Genomic DNA, 19,910 nt, shown 5'->3' with positions numbered 1-19,910 from the left:
TTTTACCTGCGTTTTACGTCTACGGCAGATTACTGGGCGTCTGTGTACGTTCACAAAACTCAGTTACTGACATCGGCACGACATATATTGCACTTTTATACAGGTACGTATATTGCATATATTGCACGACATATATTGCACTGGGCACACATTTGAATTCCTGAAGGTTTACTGGAAAAATTTTCGACAAAAGGTTTACCTCTGTTAAGGTTCACATCCACGACAAATGAACGTCTATAAGCGTACACATCAATGTTTTAATGACATATACTGAACATCTACTTACGTCCGATATGTCCCTCACTGACCCACTGACTATCAAAAAGCGGACATGTAATGGACGTTCCATGGGGTACTATTAAGATCTATACAAACGTTCAGAAGACATCCTCTTAGTGTTCTGTTAAGGTACACTATATGTTCATGGTCAAGTATCAATGGATGTTTACTTTCTGATGGACGCAGTTTGCACGTAACATGTTGGTCCATCTTACATTCAGACGACCTAAAGCGGATAAATTCCTAGATCATATTTGGACTTGCCTGTGCTGGGTGGGTGTGTTACAAAAATTGAATTTGCGAGAAAAATTTATAAACTTATGGCACCTGTGAGCTTTATAACATTCATGTTTTAATATCTTTTGCAGTGTTTGATCTTTTCCAAAATCTTTCTTTTCCACACTCCTTCGATATATCAGGTTTCTCATTACTGTGTGCTAACATATGCTTTGCCAAAATTGAACTTAAACTAAATCACTTTTCACACACTGAACTCTTCTTCCTGTGTTAATTACTGCCTTCTGCCGAATGCTAATTTTGCACAAATCGTATCCCACACTTTTTCCATGGGAGCTCCTTCATGGCTAAGCGGTTACCGTACGCACCTTTGGTGTTGGAATCCTGGATTCGATTCCCGGCGGTAGCTCGTGGTTTGGATACCACGCTTATAAGAAGGTCCACATAATCTCGATGCAGAACGGGACGTTAAACTCAAAATCAACTTCAAACTCTTGGCATTGAAAAAAAATTTCACCTATGTGTAATAACGTGTGTACAACCAATCCAGTTTGACGAAATCTCTACTGACAGTCTTGCCGTGTATGAGGATTCTTAACTGTGTATCAGGATATGTTTAGTCAAGTTTGAACGTCGACAAAGTATCCCAAACCGTTGGTATAAGTAATGTTTTTCACATGCATGTATCAACGTATGTTTAACCAACTTTGATCGTTCACTAAATTTCATTCGACTCTTCGCACATGTGAAATTTTCACACCTGTATGTATTAACATGTGTGGAGCTCAATGTGAACGTCGAATAAATTTATTCCTATACTTTTAGCATCTGTGAGGATTTTCACCTGTAGGTACTAACATGTGTGCAACTAAATTTGAACGCTGACAGAATTTGTTTCCACGCTCTTCCCATTTATGAGGTTATGTACATGCATTTGCATGTTTTAACTTCTGTCTAGCATATTTGAAATTTTTAACTTGTATGTATTAGCATGTGCCTAGTTAAATGTCGACGTTGTCTAAACTTTCTACCACAGTCTATACATGTGTGAGGTTTTTCACCTGTATGTATTAATACGTGTCTAGCTAAATCAGAACGGCAATTAAACTTTTTCCCACACTCTTGGCATGTCAGAGGTTTATCATTTGTATGTGTTAATATGTGTCTAGCCAGATTTGAACGCTGACGAAATTTGTGACCACACTCTTTGCATGTGTGAGGTTTTGCACCTGTATGTATTAATATGTGTCTAGATAAATCAGAACGGTAATTAAATTTGTTTCCACACCATTGGCATGTGTGAGGTTTTTCATTTGCATGTGTTAACATGTGTTTAACTAAATGTGAACGCTGACTAAATTTTCCACCACACTGTCTGCATTTATGAGGTTTTGCACCTGTATGTACTAATATGTGTCTAGCTAAATCTGAACGCTGACGAAAATTTTTTCCACACTCTTTGCATGTGTGAGGTTTTTCACCAGTATGTATTAATATGTGCCTAGCTAAATCAGAACGGGAATTATGCTTTTTTCCACACTCTTGGCATGTGTGAGGTTTATCATTTATATGTATTGACATGTGTCTAGCTAAATTAGAACGGTGTTTAAATTTCTTTCCACACTCTAGACATGTGTGAGATTTTTCATTTGTATGTGTTAACATGTGTCTAGCTAAATTTGAACGGTGACGAAATTTGTGGCCACACTGTTTGCATGTATGAGGTTTTGCACCTGTATGTATTAATATGTGTCTAGCTAAATCAGAACGGTAATTAAATTGGTTTCCACACTCTTGGCATGTGTGAGGTATTTCATTTGTATGGATCCTGTAATAAATTCAGTAAAATTGGGAGTGGAAATCTAGGTACACTATATGGAACAACAAAGAAATGCATAAGTTTGCATCTAAAAAAAGAGCAACAAAAATATTGCATTTTTATCGTGAGGCTTTTGAAGGTAATCATAAGTTTTAGAATGGCGAAAGTGCTAAACCTCATAACTCACCAAAACCAAACTTTCAGGAGAGCAATAAATCTGTTCTGTTTTTACCCTATCTTATATGCGATAACAGGCTTTAAAAGTTAGTTTTTTCACGTTTTTTTTTACCGGGTTTTGGTTTACGATCTTTCACACGCACGTAGAATCAGATGTGGGAAATTGAATGCAACCAAAATCTAAAATTCCATAAAAAGTGGAGATACGATGTTTTGCACTTTCCCCCGATAAACTGATTTATAATACTATTGTAATATTACATAAAATCTTGTAGATATTAGAAGAAGAGAACTATTGAGGTGTTCCAGTATCATTTCTAATCTCCGAAGAAAAGGATGTCCTTTAGTTTGATATCTAAAATCGTATCTACATTTATCTATCAGTTATCGGATTTAACTTAAATGCATATTACCACGTTACACTATCGAATGAACATCTGAATATTACAGGTGAAAATGGTGGCATGGCACGCTCTCACTGACAGTACTTGTGTACTATATCATTATTTTTTGTGGTATAACATTTAGTAATTGCGAGAGATTTTTGAAATTACAACTACCAAAACAGTTCGTATTATGACAAAGAAAGAAAACAAGACTAACACCATTTTTATAAATTTTGTAGAAAACACGTCATTTCAAACAGTATGCTAGTCTCTACTAGTGCTTCTAATATCATTTGAATACTCTGAGATATTAAATTTTAAACCGTTATACAATCTTTAAGTCTATTGATATACGTCTAGGTGAAAAAAGCACTCTTGTTAAATAAGAACGTTTGAGAATGCTACGCCCTGAATATTAATAAAATGAAAGAAACATGGTATATATTTAATTATGAAAGAAAGTCATCTTTACTATTTAAAATAAGTTAGCTATTTTGTTGAGTACCTATCTTTACTTAAGTTTTTATCATGTTACTTCCATTCAAATTGATATTGTAAGGAGAGAAGGAGGATCAACAAATATACGTCAAAAATTATCATCTCATGTGTCTCGCTTGTCAAAGAAGGAAAATTAACATAAGCTTATCGTTTAAAATAAACGGTTGCATGCACAGGTGTATTGGAAAATGCTATATTCAACAGGGAGAAGAGTAACATTGAACATAAAATTATCAGTACTTACAGTTGAGCTACAAATTCTCTGCTATAATTTCAGGACACATGTGAATACCTTGAAAGTATACTTTACACAGATGCGCACTCTGTCTCCCTCTTTTGTTACTTTTTATTGTCTTTTTACGTTACTATCATTAGAATTAGTGTCCTATGAGTAAGAGAAAAACTTTAAATTGTACGCGAAAGCAGAGTATCAGACAAGTGGATTACGTTACGAAGGTTAAATTTACAATATACGAAGTTCGACAAGAAAGTAATAAGAAAACTGTTTTAGCTTCTGCTAGCAACGCTGCAGTGTGAAACCGTCGCCAGAGTGTGGCATTGGGCCTGCTCCAATAGCACAGCACGTGGCACGCACGAAATATTTTTCACTCTGAAGTTAGAAGTTAAAGAGTGCGATCGTGTGTTCGACCCCTGTCACAACAACGAAAGCACGTAATATTGACCAGTGCTACGCAATCGCCTTCTGTATGAAACTTGGTGAAACTGCCTCGATAACGTACCGGAAGATTTAGCAGGCCTTTGGAAATAAACTGTTATCAATAGCAGAGGTGTATTGTTGGTACAAAATTTTTGCGGAAGGCAGAACAGAAATCGAAGATGAACATCGTAGTGGGCGACTCACAACAATATGGATGGAGGAGGGCACAGACAGAGAGAGGGAACTTCTCTCAGAGGATAGACGATTAACCGTGAAAATGATTGAGGATAAACTGAACATAAATCGAGAAAATGTGCGTCTGATATTAACTGCCTCGCACAAGCTCCCTTAACCCGTTTGTAGTGGCGGTTTAAGTTTGCAGGGTTTCCAGTATCAGCTAAAAAAGACATTCTTCTTACGTTATTGCCGGGTCTCGTAATTGAAATGTTTCCTGAAAACCAGTTGACAAGTGTTATTGGATTTCAGGAACGAAAACGGGAAATTCCCATTGTTTCCTAAATGCATAAAATTACCATATGATTTAAATTCGAGGGCAGAATGTATACCACAATAATTTTTTCTCCCCATGTGTTCCATTGGAATTGTGAAATTGCATGACGAGAGAGTTTGACATTTGCGCTACTGAGATTTCTTTGTTTTCCTATGTAGCTCTAGTAACACATACTTGAACTACGAAAGAAATATGGCGCCCTGTTACTGTCCCCCAATTGTGAAGAGAAGCCAGTTATGATTAGATTTCAATGAATCAAAGGGCATACACCAAGAGAAAATTACTGTAACATGCGTACCGTATATTTTCTTGGGACGATTATATGGACTGTTGCAATGTTTCCAGTTATTGTGCATTCAGCCAAGCTCCAGGCGCCCGGTAACAGCTTCAACATTGCAGATTATCAGCGCCATCCAGCCAGCAATTCTTAGTGACCGTCGTGTGCACCTGCGAACCTTATTGCAGAAATTCAACATTTACTATGCTGTAGTGTACGACCTTGCTCAGGACACGTTGCAATTCCATAAAGTTGGTGCTCCCAAGGTGCTTAAGAACCTGACAGATAACCACTAAGTTCAGCGAATGATGACATGCTTGGATCATCTAAAGCGTTATGCCCTCTGTATTCAATCGTGGATGTCTTGGGCATACTATTAGACGCCCGAGACCAAGCACGTCTTTATGGAGTGGAAACATACTGGTTTCCAACACGACAAAAACTAAACGTAATTCAATTTGCGAGAAAAGTGCTTGTGACAGTGTTCTGCGACTTTTGTTGTTTTATTGGGGATTTGTTAAACACAGGACAACTGTAAATGCTGCAACGTAAATTAAAACTTTGGTTACTGTTGCGTCGTGCCCTGCGTGACAAACGCCGCTACAATAATGGTGACAACGTTAAACTTCATCATTACTGCCAGTCCACAAGTCTCTTATGTCTCACACTTTCACATCTCTATGTTCTCATGAAGAAATTCCTCACCGGTCAAAATTTTACGACAGATGCGGAAGTTAAAACAGCAGTCCGCACATTCCTATACTCCACCATAACAGACTTTACGAACAGGGCATCCTTAATCCGGTACCACGCTCATAGAAACGTATTGAGAAAGTTGGTGACTGTAGAAAAGTGGATCAAATACGTAACTTTATTTGTGCTTTGTTTGGTTTTTGCATATTAAAATTTTTTGGGAAAAAATATTGCACGTTGCTTTCCGATCTGACCTCCGAATAAGATGTATTGCACAGATATCCATTACACATCATCTGATGCAGTTTAGTGATCACAGCTTTGCCAGCATATAAAAAAAATTAACTAGGATACCTACATTTCTGTTGGAATGCCAAAAAAAATTATACAGCTGTGAACCCATACATCTTAAACACTACATATAGACTAGTTTCGGTATTCTAATATGTGAAACGTCTAAAACTGCAGAAGGCCTCGTGGCACAAAATTTAAAAAAGAAAAAAAATCAGGCAAACAAAATATTTTCATCATTTTTCATATAGATAACGCAATTTCATGTTAACTTATGTGAACTGGCAAAACAGAATCACAATTTTTTCCTAAGTAAATCTAGTTCGAATTGCCGGTTTTGTTCGCGAGTTAATACACAAAAATATTCAAGGGAGAGCACCTTGTGGGAAATTTTTCTTCAGTACATCTACTTAGTTTTAATGGTTTATACATGGTATAACCTTTTTTACGCGATAGAGGGATTGAAAATTATGATACAATATTTTTAATGTTGAGATTAACACTTAACCTATATAAATATTTAAAAGGCCGAAACTAAAGAAGAAGAACACATTTAAAATAAAAATTTTAAAAATATCTTATTTCGAGGCTTCACCAACGGATTCCGAAGAAAATACACATTACACTTATACTTTCTTAGTTAAAGTTTCTTTATCTTTGTAGAAATGCATCTTGAAACAGGTCAATATTTCAATCCAGCCAAAAGTATGACTGTGAAAGTGCAACGATCCTGAGCCAGTGTACAATAAGTTTACCCTGGCTCTGTATACGGAACGATCTGTAGAATTCAAAAGTTGAAGTTAAGCATTGGTATTTTTGATATACTGTTGTAGAGGTGTCGGGTGCTTGTTTCACTGGCTAAAAGCAAAGAACTTATTGTGCATACGTTCACGAAATTATGAATGAGAGCCTAAAGAGTTAAATATTTCCAACAGACCATGGTTCCAATAGGAGTTTTGATAGTAATTTTTGCTGTGTAATTTTACCTGCATATGTGAGAACTGAAGAAAATGCAATATACTCTTCATCGTTAAACTTAAGTATACATACGGTAATATACAAAACACAAACACCCTGTGGTTAAGTGGTTCCGTAGGCTCATGGCGTCAGATAAAGAACACCTCTACTGGATATAATCCACGATTAAAATAAACTACACTGGTTTTCTATCACGCACTTTAATAGGCTTCTGTTGTATAATCTCTCTTGTCGCTTCTGACCTACAAACCCGCCTACATAGTTTTACACTTTAAGAAGAATATTACAATTCCCATGCATATTTCTGTCGCAAACAAAGTGAAACTATTAGCTTAGATATTTTCTTTGCATTACTTTTGTAAATATATCTGATATCTTTCTTTTATGAACATCGACTCTACATTTAGTGACGTGAACCTTCATTTACTTCACATAACGTTAAGTAACTTACTCAAATTTTGTTTTGAAAATTCGTAGGTCTTATTTCCTGCATGTTATTAACCATCTATATAATACAATATATTGCAAAATGTAATGATATTCAGCTTAATTAGAGGCGAGATAGTTGGGTAAATGATCCATTTTTCAACGTAGTATTGCATGTGCATTATTTACAGTTGAGATATCTTGTGAATCTGTTCAACAGACAGTATCTTCTTTCTACTCGATTACAAGTAATGTTTACAGGCCATATGTTAAAAATACAACTGTAGCTGTGTGATAGGTCTATACAAATATCTACATTTATCTCCATGATTACATCAACAACTATCACTTACAAAAATTATTATACATCCAAAGGAAATTTCTTCTACAACACACCACTGGTATTTTGCTTTAGAATTATACAAGCTAGTAAACTTTTGTAACACACACATGAATAAAATTCATTGAACGGGACGAAAGTTTACTGATATAATTACACATGTGCTAACGATTATATCATTGCATAGCAAAAAATGTGACCCAAATTAGAATCGAACTCACGACCTTACACTCGTAAGTCCGGTGCGTTACCGGACGCTAATGCAGAGTAGTTCTGACGTATGATTACCGTCATACTAGGGGCCGTCGAACCCTTCAGCATGGCTCTAATGACACGTCAGAACGATTCTGCATAGAGCCTAATAGCTTTAGCTTTCATTTATGATACTTAGCAAAATGATAGAAGCGGACAAAGTATCGCGTACATATGAAAATGAGGAAATAAACAGCTGTTCAAAAATCTCACCGAAATATTTTGGTACAGTAAGAGAACTACAAATGATCAAGTTAAACGAGTTCGTGAAATGCTTTTAATTGATTGAATAAGTGATAGGATGTTAGCGAATGTGTGAGATATACAAAGTAAATGTCGAAATGGTAAGAACGTGGCGTGGGTAACAATATATCATTGTCTTAACGACGAATTAAATATCGTTGCTTTACTTTTGGATAGTAGTTAAAATAACAATAACTGGTGGCACTGGAGGAAAAAAGGGTGAAGCAGCTACATCGTCCTTAATAATTCGCACGTCTGCCACAAATCTGTTACACTACTCGAATTTTTTCATCTATGACTAGGGGTCAACCTAGTGACATATATTACACGAATCATCAGTGCCAATACCCAAGTTAAACAAGTGAATATAGATTTAAAGTGTGAAACTAAGACTTCCAAACTAAGCGAATTCAATATTCAGACTGGAGGTAATACATCTGTAAATACTGGCTGCAATAGAGAACAAGGTCAAAAATAGTGTTTGTTCCTTGGACACTGATTCCATATAAAGAAGGGGTTATTTTTTCTTACGCTATTAATTCTGTCCAAATAAATCTTGAAAACTATCGTTAATTTAAAGCACTTCCAATTTGAATAGAGGGTGGAGGGATGAGATACAAGCTACACTTGGGACGCTGAAAAGGTCTCAAAAACATCCCTCTACATCTTTTCGAGTTTTTCTGTATGAAAATCTGATAACAGAAGTACCAATAAATTCAACCACTTCCGGTTTCGATGCGCTGCTGCGGGTTGTGAGCTTTTATATAAGAAACAGAACTTATATTCTTTCCAAATATAACTTGTCGACATCTATTATCATTTGGGTTTTTTATGATAACCTTTGAAACCAGAAATGGACAGTTTCAACCTCTTCCGGTTTCATCTTAGAGTTAACGTAAAACAAAACCACTTGTTGTCAAATTAATGAATTAAAAAGCACTTATATTAATATGTTTTATCGTTTTAATAAAACTGGTAATATTGTAAGCTTGAAACAATTTCTGTTTTGGAACAGTGTTGTCGATAGTTATGCTAACTTGACCTGAGACGCTGGAAATGGCTGAAATCTTTTTAAATAAAATAATTACACGCTATTTGTCACAATTTTCGTTTTACGTCGATAAAAGTTAAAACTGGAAACTGGTAATTTTAAACACCTATGGTTTGAATAGAGCTTCAACGGAAAGTAATGTTTTCTCGACCAGCAAACTCGAGTCGAAGAACACATCCATATTTTTTAGCGTTTTGGCTCTACGGAAATCAGTGTTTAAACAGCAATGGTAAATCTAAGATTTCCGTTTCTCGTATAGTGCTGTAAATAGTCACGTTGAACAGTTTGAAGAAAATACCTCTCCCCATTTATTAGAGTTTGTTCTGTGGCGATAAATGTTGAAACCATTTCTCGTTATTTCTAATCACTTCTCGTTCGAATAGAATTTCAACGCAGGAATTGAACATGTTCTTTAAATGCCAAATCGATTGCAAGAAACCGCAAGTTAATAGCTTTTAGCGCTTTTGCTGTAAAAAAATCAGTTCTGAAATTGGATGTAATTGTAAATGGGATCAACTTGCCATTTTAAAATTCTTTGAGTTTTATGGTCAACGTTTCCACCGGCTTGGCTAAAGGAGACAGTGATGATAAGAAATGAAAGAAATTGTGGAATGATAGTAGCGGGATGGGGGAATTAGCCCGACATAACACACGCACACGGTGTTTGTCCAACACAAAATTCACTTGGCAGCACTTGCGTTCGAAACAAAGACCCATGCACCAGAAGCGAACGCTCTACTACTGAGCCAGTGCGTCCTCACTTTAAGAATGTTGAGGATAGTCATTATACATTGTGTTGCGAAGCTGAATCCTCTGCCCAAGTGTTTCTCTTAATCATATGTTGCAATTAAACGCCGAATTGTTTTCAGAGATCCGCGTTACCCTACCTGCTACCGTTTTCGTTTTGATACGAAAATGAAATCTAACTCTTATGTCACACGCTTATGCCGACCAGGCTAAACGGGACAGGGATTATGAGAAATGAATGAAATATTGAAACGAAGAAAATAGAACCCCAAGGAAACCTACTTACACGGTGTTTGTCTACCACAAAGTCTGATTGGCGCGAACTAGGATTGCAGCACTACCCAGGTATATCAGAGGTGAATGTTCAACCATTGACCCGTTTTCATTCAAAATGAAATTAAATGAATTCTTTAGTTTCACTTCTCACGGGTATGTCGGCTAGTCTAAAGACAAAGGAATGATGAGAAAGGAATGAATATTCAAATGAACAAAAAAGAACCAAGAAAAATCCACATACACACGCTTGTCTGTCTTTGTTAAGAAGCTATAATGTTGAAACTGGAAATGGTCATTTAAAAAACTAGCGGTCGGTATAAAGGCTTAACGGAGAAGATGGTACCGACATTTGGGAACTGAACCGATTGTAACAAAGCATATCTCGATATCCCTTACCGTCTTTTGTAGATAGAAGTCAGTATAGAAACGAATTATATTTTTAAATTTCAAACACTTCCGAATTTGCTAGATTGTTGCGCGTGTAGTATGTCATTTTTAAACCGTCCATTGAATGTAAAAAAAAAAAAAAAAAAAAAAAAACATTTGTCAATATGTGTTATCGTTCCCGTTCTATGGTGACAAATATTTAAACCGAAACGCATCATACTCGGTTTTAATCGCTCCGGTTTGAATAGGAGTTAGCAGAAAATGTAAGAAGCTGAAGTAATAGTTAATTTGAACAATATCCGGTTTTGCCAGAGTAACAGACAGTCATGATACGTATGTTATATATAGATACTGAATCGTTTACAAACAATCACTTCTCGTTGTGTGTTACAGCTACCTTCTGTGGCAATAAAGGCTAAAATCAAAATGACTAAACTGAATAAAGTTCGGTTTGAAAACAAGGTTAACGGACGAAATAGGACCTATTCTTAAGACACTGAAATACTTATAATAAAATCATCTTGAAAGCATTGACCGTTTATCTTGTACGGAAGTCAGTCATGAACCGGACGTCATAGTAAATTTGAACTACTTTCCGTTTCGGGAGAACTGAGCGAAATAGCGCAAGTAGTAGAGCGTTTCCTTCGCATTCGGGAGGTCTTGGGTTCCATTCCCGTTGCTGACCATCCTGACTGGGGTTTTCCAGTCTCCCTCAGTCCTACTAGGCAAATACCAGGATAGTACCAACTAAATAGGCCCTGGCCCACATCTGCCTATTTCTTTTGATTTTTATTGCTGTTGCTAGGTATCCACTATAAAATGGCCTCTGAGCTGTATTTGGTGATTGTTAAATAAATAAATAAATAAATTGAATAGCCTTGAATGTTGTGCTAAGACGATGAATCATGCACAAACATTCGCTTCTCGATATAATAAAATTTTCTATTAAACTTAAATATATTAAACTTATGCATGTAACACCTTAAAAGTCTCAAAAGCTGCTTTGGTTTTATGGACATTATGTAATATTACTTACCAAAAAGACTTCTGTATACAGTTCATAAAACTAGAGGTGGTATTATATCAGATTCCAAACCAGAAGGATCAATTTTCGAATTTCAGATTCGAAACCGTTTTAAGAAATGAAAAAAATCCTTGATTTTAAAATATATTTTCTACTAAAGCATACAAGAAACATTTCTACAAAATGCAGAGTGTGATTCATTCACTGCTAAGAGATTACAAAAATATTTATTTCACTCGTATAATAAAAGTAAAATAAGGCCGAAAGTACATATAGTTACAAGCTACAGTGGCGAGAATAATCCGCATAATGTCAAAAGACTTTCAAACGAAACAGATAAAAAAAATATGGTTGTTTTGTATCTAGGGTCATTCTCACGTCCAAAATCTAGAAAAACAACAACAGATAATTTATTTTATTCTTCTAGTAAGAAAGACTGACCTCAGGTTCCATTTTCTGAAGTTAGAAGAAAAAAATGCAATACAGAAGATGGCTGAATCTTAAAATATACTTGAAATAGAGCGGTTGGGAAATTTTTCGAGGCTTGTACTAGAGATCTTTTATGTTTCCTAAATTCCCAAAAATGATATCAATATTTGTCACTCACCGAAAAAATGACAGGATCTCTATTTTAACCATCCGCAGTTACAAGCCGAAAAGCAGCACTTTAGATACCCAACCTTACAACAAGATTATATACAACGATCCAAAATGTTTTTAAAGCTTGCCAGTAGAGTTAGCGTCATGCCAAATATATACTTTGACGATAGTTTCCAATAGGGTGCAAACAAGATTTTCTAAGCCCGAATGTGTTTGAAATAGAACGAACTAAACTCTCTTTGTAACTTGTAGCTAGGTACATTTTAACATTTTTCTCACATCCGGAAAGATAAACCTCGAAATTTACTACACATATCTCATAAAAATTACAAGATAAAAAATCATACATTTCGCACTTTGAAGTTGAATCGTTCCGTTTAAAAACTACAACTCCAGAAAACGTTACCAATCATACTATTTGAAATGTTATCAAACTTCGAATTTGTAATGGTAGATTTTCTGTTTCTCAATGCAAAGGATATAATTTGAAATTTTCTTGTATCTACTGCCTCAGTAAAAATATATATATATAATTTTATGCAATCTAATGTAATAATGTCATCAGATACCAGCAACGAAAATCTTTTCTTCTTCTATTTTCCATTTATTCTAAATTTTGACCTGTTATTTATGCCAATATGAAAAAACTACCATTGAAGTGTTTCATTTTAAATAATCATATTGAAATTTAAACAATGAAAAAAATTGAGTTGTTTTTCTTTTTAGAATTTGGAAAAGTGTACGGAGGCATAGGTATGAGGCATGAAAAAATTACCAATAGTTCTAATAGATACACGCCTTCAATTTTGAACGATTAATGGCGGATATTATCTTTTAATATAGGGTACAATTTGAAATCACGTCAATTTTGTTGTTATTATCTTTTCTAGAATCTATAGGAGTGTAAATATCGACCTAGATATGTCACGAACTATTTCCTAGCTTTTCCTCCTTGAAACGGGTTTCGAAACATTACGGATCATTGGCGTCATTCTCAATATTAAAGAAGAAGATTATTTCTTAGGTTTGTTCTTCATATCAGTAAAAAAACTGCATCCTGTGATTTCCTCAAATACTCAACGAATATGATTATCAATATACATTTTGCAATTATATTTCTTGTGTGCTTTGTCAAAAAGTAATTTAAAATAAATAATTCTTATTGCACTTGGTTAGCTAAAAATTGTTATTGTCAACGGCATTAACTTCTATTTCATCATTTCCAGTTGAAACACCAGCAGCTGCATGAAAATAATTTTAAAGATACTGACAAAAATAAACACAGAAGAGTATTATTTTTGCGTTATCCGTGCCTCATCCGGTAAAATTACAATTCACTATTAATAATAACAATAATAGATATTAATATATTTATTATTATTATTATGAATGAGCAAAATTAATATCAATGTGCAAATTGCGATTGTTCTTGACTTACTTCAGGTTTAGTTACTGAATCTATCACCAATTAGTTTAGTGACCGCCAAGACAATGGATTAGATACCGACAGCAGCCCTTTTCGATTGTTCTCATATCTTCCCCCATTCCAAACCCTAGGGGGTCTCTCACCTAGATAGTACTTTTCTCCTGGTTTGTAAGTTACATGTGTATTTCAACTCATTGATTGAAATCAGACTACGAACCGAGTTCCATCTTTGACACGTGATTGATTTGTTTATATATATTTATATATATAAGTGGGAGTGTGTGTAAATTTTGAACCAACCCTATTTCGTTATGTTTCCTTGTCTCCAGTTAAAGTTTACAACCAAACGTTTATAAAAAGGCTACGATTTTTTCCAAACTATGATGTTCTAGATACAACTACTTTAAACTATCGAACTCTACTAAAACTCTACTCTGTGAATTTCTACACCAGAGGAATCAACACGCAAGCATTCATTTTTTACAGATTTACTGTAAAATCCACAGAATTATAAACAACATATAAAAAATTCGGGCAAGCTTTTACTTTGACCCGGACAGTGCAACCGATTTCTCTTACCCGGTTCCCGAAGCAGTTTAGGAATTACATTCCAGTCGCTCCGACCGATCGTGACGTAACGCCGTGTGGAATTATCATGGTGGCAAAAGTGCAATGAAATTACACCTGCGTGGCTTCTAACTCCCTTCGAACGCTCAGCTGATTCGTACGGAAATAGGTAACTTTTTCGTTAACCATTTAGGTACCATTTTCCCTTTTCGAAGCAGGAAATTTTCAGTGCTCTAGCGTTGTATATTTTCTATATTTCTGGCCTAACATTGAGTGGTATTATAAATGAAAGAATGGTTAATTGTTTTATTTGCCTTAATTTCACAAAAATGTATATTAAATAATTTATTTCGATTTTTTTACAATTGATGTTTTCGTGCTTTTTACAAGAGGTTGTATTACTGAGTGCTTACGACGTAATATAGAAGTTGGCAAGACTTTCTGTGGACAGTTGAGAGTTCAATGTTTGTGCTTTTTATTAGGGTGAGAACGTGCGTCTGAGGCCATCGTTTCTTATTGCGCAAATGATATATTTTAATGTTCACATTTGGGAACATTGGTACGTAGCGAGTTAGTTTGAATATTTGTTGTATAAAATCGCGAAATGGCAAGGTAATTTTTTACGCTGGATGAAATAGTAGGCACGTTGAACACTTTGTGTGTTTCTGATCATGAGCAAATGAATATTTACATTCTCCCTCCAGATTGAACAGATGACATTTCAAACGAGGAGCACATAAATGAAGACGAATTAGTTCCTGTCATGCGTAAGGACGTATGTGATGAGTTGATAGAGGCAGTGAATAATAACATCTATGACGCAAATGAGCTCAAAAATATACCATAAACTTGATCATCTAAAAAAGGAAGGGAAACAGTGTGTGCCTAAGTGCAAAAACTTTGCGAAAATTAGCCTCAATCCCATTTCTTGTTCACCAGAAAAACTTGTGGTTTCTCATCCTAATCTTGACGGTAGTTCTCCGATAGATATTTTCTTCAAGATCTTGCCTCCATCATACACTGAGCACCTTGTTCAAATGTGTAATTTGTACGCACAGCAGAAGTGAGCTCCACACATAAAAGTATCATATGAACAGTTACTACAATTTTTTGGTTTATTACTTCTCAGTGGGTATCATATTTTCCTTCTGAGAAGTCCTATTGGAGTACAGCAGACGACCTGTGCATACCGAATGTGTCATCCGTAAAGCCAAGAGCCCGTTTCGAACAAAAAATATTACCATATTGTTGACAATTCTAACTTACCAAGAGGAGACAAATTTGGGAAAATAAGACCTATATACGATGAACTACAGAAGAACTTGCAGTAGTTTGATATCTTTCACCAATCTCTGAGCATTGATGAAAGCATCGTTTCGTACTATAGGCATCACATCTGCAAACTGTTTATTAGTAGAAAACCACTCCGTTTTGGTTACAAAATATGGTTTTTATGTTCTTCTGACGGTTATCCATATGCAATGGACCTCTATGGTGTAAACGACAATAGTACTGATAACGTTACTGAGGATATCCCATTAGAACGAGTTATTCGTAGTCTCACATCAATCATAGCCAACATAAAACAATGCCCAGCACGAAGTCCTTTTCTATAATTTCTTCACATCTTATGATGATGTTTTAGAATTAGAAGGAAAAGGCAATCGAGCAACAAAACAGTAAGAGATAATCGTGTTCAACAGTGTCCTCTGACTCCACAGAAAAACTTGCTAAGGACGAAAAAGGAAAGTTTGACGACAAAAGTGATGGTAATGTGTGCTTTGTAAGGCGGAAATAGAGGTAATATGTGCGGTTGTAACTATTGGTTCAAACTGTTTTACAAACTTGCCAGTAGAATCAGTGAGGAGATACTCTCGTGTACATAAAATAAAGGTTCCAATTAGTCAACTATTCGTTATTCAAAAGTACAAGGAAGGAATGGAAGGAGTTGACGTTATGGATCGTCTTCTTGCATCATACAGACCCAAACTCAGATCCAAGAAACGGTGGTGGAATCTTTTCAATAATGCGCTCGATTTAGCAGTTGATTCTTCATTGCATTGGAAATTGCATTGCGAATTTAACACGAACAATGAACTCACACATCTAGTTTTTGAGGGAAGTTATCATGTGTCTTTTTCGCATTGGAAACATGACATCAATTAGGCCAGGTCCAAGATCGTATATCCCTATCGAAGCTAGAAACTCTGACACGCATTACATTGTAGATGCATTACAAGAACGATGAGTAGTGTGCAAATCTTATACAAGAAAAATGTGTTTTCTGTGTCAAGAGAGATTACACCAGAAGTGTTCTCCAAAGAACCATGGGTTGTAAGCATCTTTTCAAAGACCTGAAAAAAGGCTGTTAGTTTATGTTCAGCAAAATTCATGACTAGTATCGAATTTGAAACACTTTTTTTGCTATTATAAGTTTTTCAATTTCCTAAAAAGTACTAGTTATATAGCTTATAAAAATACTAATAAATACAGGTACATATACTAAGAGTAAGTGAATTGTAAGAATAGTAAATATATATCTAAAATAAAAGCTTGTAGGTATTCAAGTGTACTCATGCGTAAAAACGTCGAGCCCTCCAATATATATTTACCCTCATGTGTACCACAAATGTAACAAGAGAAGAAATGTTAGACATATTTGAATTTGCTCCGTGTATAAACAATGTCTTATTTTACTTCAAAGTATTAATATATGTAACGTGTAGGGAAAATAAGCAAATCGTATTTCGTATATATATATATATATATATATATATATATATATATATATATATATATATATATATATATATATATATATATATATATATATGCGTGACTTTGTGTAATGAAGTCATAGAAACGTGGACTGTATGAAATTCATTAATGTAATTAATTAATTAAATAATCAGAGAAAGTGTTGTGAAAGTAAAACTAAGACGTTAATTTTGCAAACGCGAGGTACCAATGTACCCAAACTGTTAGTGAATTTGCGTGTGAAAGGTATATACCACGTGAAAGCTCCAAAGGCACAAACAGTTCCAAGAACTGACTGAGGCAGAAACAGTTCCAGGAAGTGACTGAACCCATAAGAACCGATTGAAGTCATTGCCCGAGCCAAAGTAAAATCTTGACCCAATTCGAAATAATATTTTAATAGACTAGTACATAGATATCTTAAATATCTTGTGTTCTTACTTCTAAGATACCTACCTTCATAAAAATAAATTAATCATGATCGAACCTGCTATACGCGGATTCACACACAAAGAAGCGATTAACCATTGTAAATGAAATGAAGTATAAATGTAATTGTCGCGGTACTAGAGAAATATCCGAGACTTAAGGGATCAAGATAATTGCAAAATTTACGTTAGTAATGTATTATACTGGAACACAAATATGTAAGCAATGGCAACATATTGGAATGTTTCATATAACATCTTTACTAACGTACAAATACACAATTCAGCATGAAAAATAATACACTTTATGCCATATAGTGTGTTTTGTCCTATGCTTGTTTACATGTATATTGACCTTTTGTAACGCGCCTGTTCCCTACGCAACAATTCGCTCCTTCTCCGGCCAACATCCTGCGGTCCTGCCCTGAACTGCCTACATAGCTGCGGTCCTGCGGTACTGCCTACATAGCCATACTTCTTTCTAGTGGCAAGCCAGCACAATTTGATTCGTGTCTTTTACATAATAATTCTTATTGTATACGTACACTAAAGTGCTGATGTGAAACTATATGGATGAGTGCAATTCCGTCCCCCAAAAGTGATTTTGAAAATAAAAACAGCAGACTTTCAGCAAATGAAGTAATATATGCAGTGAATTTATGTAAAGGTTTTTCAATAAATATCCACCTTTTTTTAGTTAGACTTATGTTTTATTAATGACTTTGGAAGACCTTCGGATAAGTGGCGTATTCGAGATAACTTGGGGATAAAGTTACAAACATCTATACGTTTGGTCCGGTATAAAAAAATCACGGTAGAATTTCGAAAATTTTCTGATCCCATTCAGCCACGGAGGTTTTTTCTTAAACAAGTCTCTATATATGGAACACTATCGCAAAGTACCCATATCAAAAATATCTACAAGAATTGGTTTGAAATGTGTATTCATTTTTAGGTAATGATTCCTTCATTAAGATGGGTGCACTCAATTGTGTTTCTGGGTACAACTAGTCTATGTGTGCCGCGCCACTTCCAAACTGTTGATTATTAATTTATGTTAGACGTAGGCCTACCTCCCGTAACTATTTCTCGAAAAGTATTCCATACAACTATAAAATTTCGTACCCAAGTAACTGTATTATCAATCTGAACCAGTTATTGTATATAAAATTTAACATTACCTTTCTGTCCCAACTGAATTTGAACTACTTGTAGTTAATTGTTTGTAGTCATCACAGTAAGAAGCACAAGTCTCTTCAACCTCTACTTTTCTTGGTGTTTCTATATTATTTTCAAAGGCAGGATCTTTTACTGCAAATTCAGATTTCATCATACCAATTTTTATTTTGACATCCGAAGAATACATAGCTACATCTTTCTCTCTTGTTTGCTCTCCTTCGGTTGAAGATAATATTAATTCTTTGCTGTCATTTATCATTTCGTATGTCCATCCTTTCCCTTCGAGTGGATCTTCCTGAGGAAAACCATAATCAATTTCTTCTTTGTACAAAAATTCCACCTTAACAGATGCTTCACCAGCCATTATGGCTACAAATTTAATACGAACTTGCAAAATGCTTGATACTTCCATTTTATTTTATGGTACATGTGTTAATGAAATGGCTTACAAGAACGTTCATAGAAGCAATTTTATACTTGCAACCAAACATGCAATCACATCTTTTAAAATTACAGAATAATTACTCCAGTGTTGCCAGGTCCCTAAGTCGAGAAGTCACTACTGGGCCGCCAAAAATCCGCCACGTTCCGCTACCCTTACTGAAATTCCGCTATTTTTCACTGCATTATAAAATTAAACATAAATTTTAAAAATAAAGAAAAAGAAAAAAAGAACGCTGTTAACAAAAGTGCAAAATATTTCACAAATTAATAATAGGACTAAATTCTAAACGGAAAGCCCTGATTTAGTACTTCATTAAATTTCATGAATTAAAAAAAAGATCTTCAGTCTTATTTCAGTTAATATTATTAAAGTAAAAGTCATGGTCAATACTTATCGTTCTTTTATTATAACTTTGTTTATTAACATATTAATGGGACGCGGTAGCTCAGTGGTGGATCGTTCAGCTCGGTCCCTGGTTCGATCTCAGCTTGTGCCGTGTGGACCTTGTGGTGGACAAACACCGTGCTTGTGGGTATTCTGGGTCTTCCACGTTCTTCATTCCACCATTTCACTCATTTCTCATAATCACCGTCTCCTTTAGCCTAACTGGCATAATCGAGGGACGTAAAACTCAAAGATTTCATTTCATTTTATACTAACATACTAACATTATGTAACATCAGTTGCAATTGTAAACATCTTTTTCTTCTAAAAAATAGAAGAAATGAAAGAAAAGGGACACATATGTTTTATTCTTATTGCGTACAATAACTTCTAAATTTTAATGTAAGAATAATTACAATAATGTCACTTGACATAAATTAAACAAAGATGAGCGTGCAAATAATGTCGATACATGTATCAAATATAAAATTTATAAAATGTTTCATTACAATTATTTTAAAAAAAGAAGTTTTTCGTTTAATCCTACTTTGTTTTTAATTTCTCTCCCCAAGAA

At 35.0% G+C, this 19,910-nt stretch overlaps 1 protein-coding gene across 2 annotated transcripts; it reads right to left on the bottom strand.

Moving 5' to 3' along the window:
* Positions 1–694: 694 nt before the first annotated feature.
* Positions 695–19,039, bottom strand: LOC145681231 (uncharacterized). 2 transcript variants are annotated; one of them, XM_081752782.1, is made up of 2 exons: positions 18,510–19,036; positions 695–2,344 (listed from the first exon to the last, which is right to left on the bottom strand). In XM_081752782.1, the coding sequence occupies exons 1-2, from the start codon at positions 18,917–18,919 to the stop codon at positions 1,489–1,491; spliced, it is 1,266 nt and encodes a 421-aa protein (XP_081608908.1). In that variant the 5' UTR covers positions 18,920–19,036; the 3' UTR covers positions 695–1,488. The 2 variants fall into 2 exon arrangements, with proteins under 2 accessions (XP_081608908.1, XP_081608909.1); XM_081752783.1 differs by lacking the exon at positions 695–2,344 and adding an exon at positions 2,363–3,781 and having other exon boundaries at positions 18,510–19,039.
* Positions 19,040–19,910: the final 871 nt, after the last annotated feature.

This window comes from Thermobia domestica, chromosome 3 (assembly GCF_964235325.1).
Source record: "Thermobia domestica chromosome 3, izTheDome1.hap1.1, whole genome shotgun sequence".
NCBI classification, from domain to species: Eukaryota; Metazoa; Arthropoda; class Insecta; order Zygentoma; family Lepismatidae; genus Thermobia; species Thermobia domestica.
Note: the sequence above shows the minus strand (reverse complement) of the source record. Positions and strands in the feature narration are given on the sequence as shown.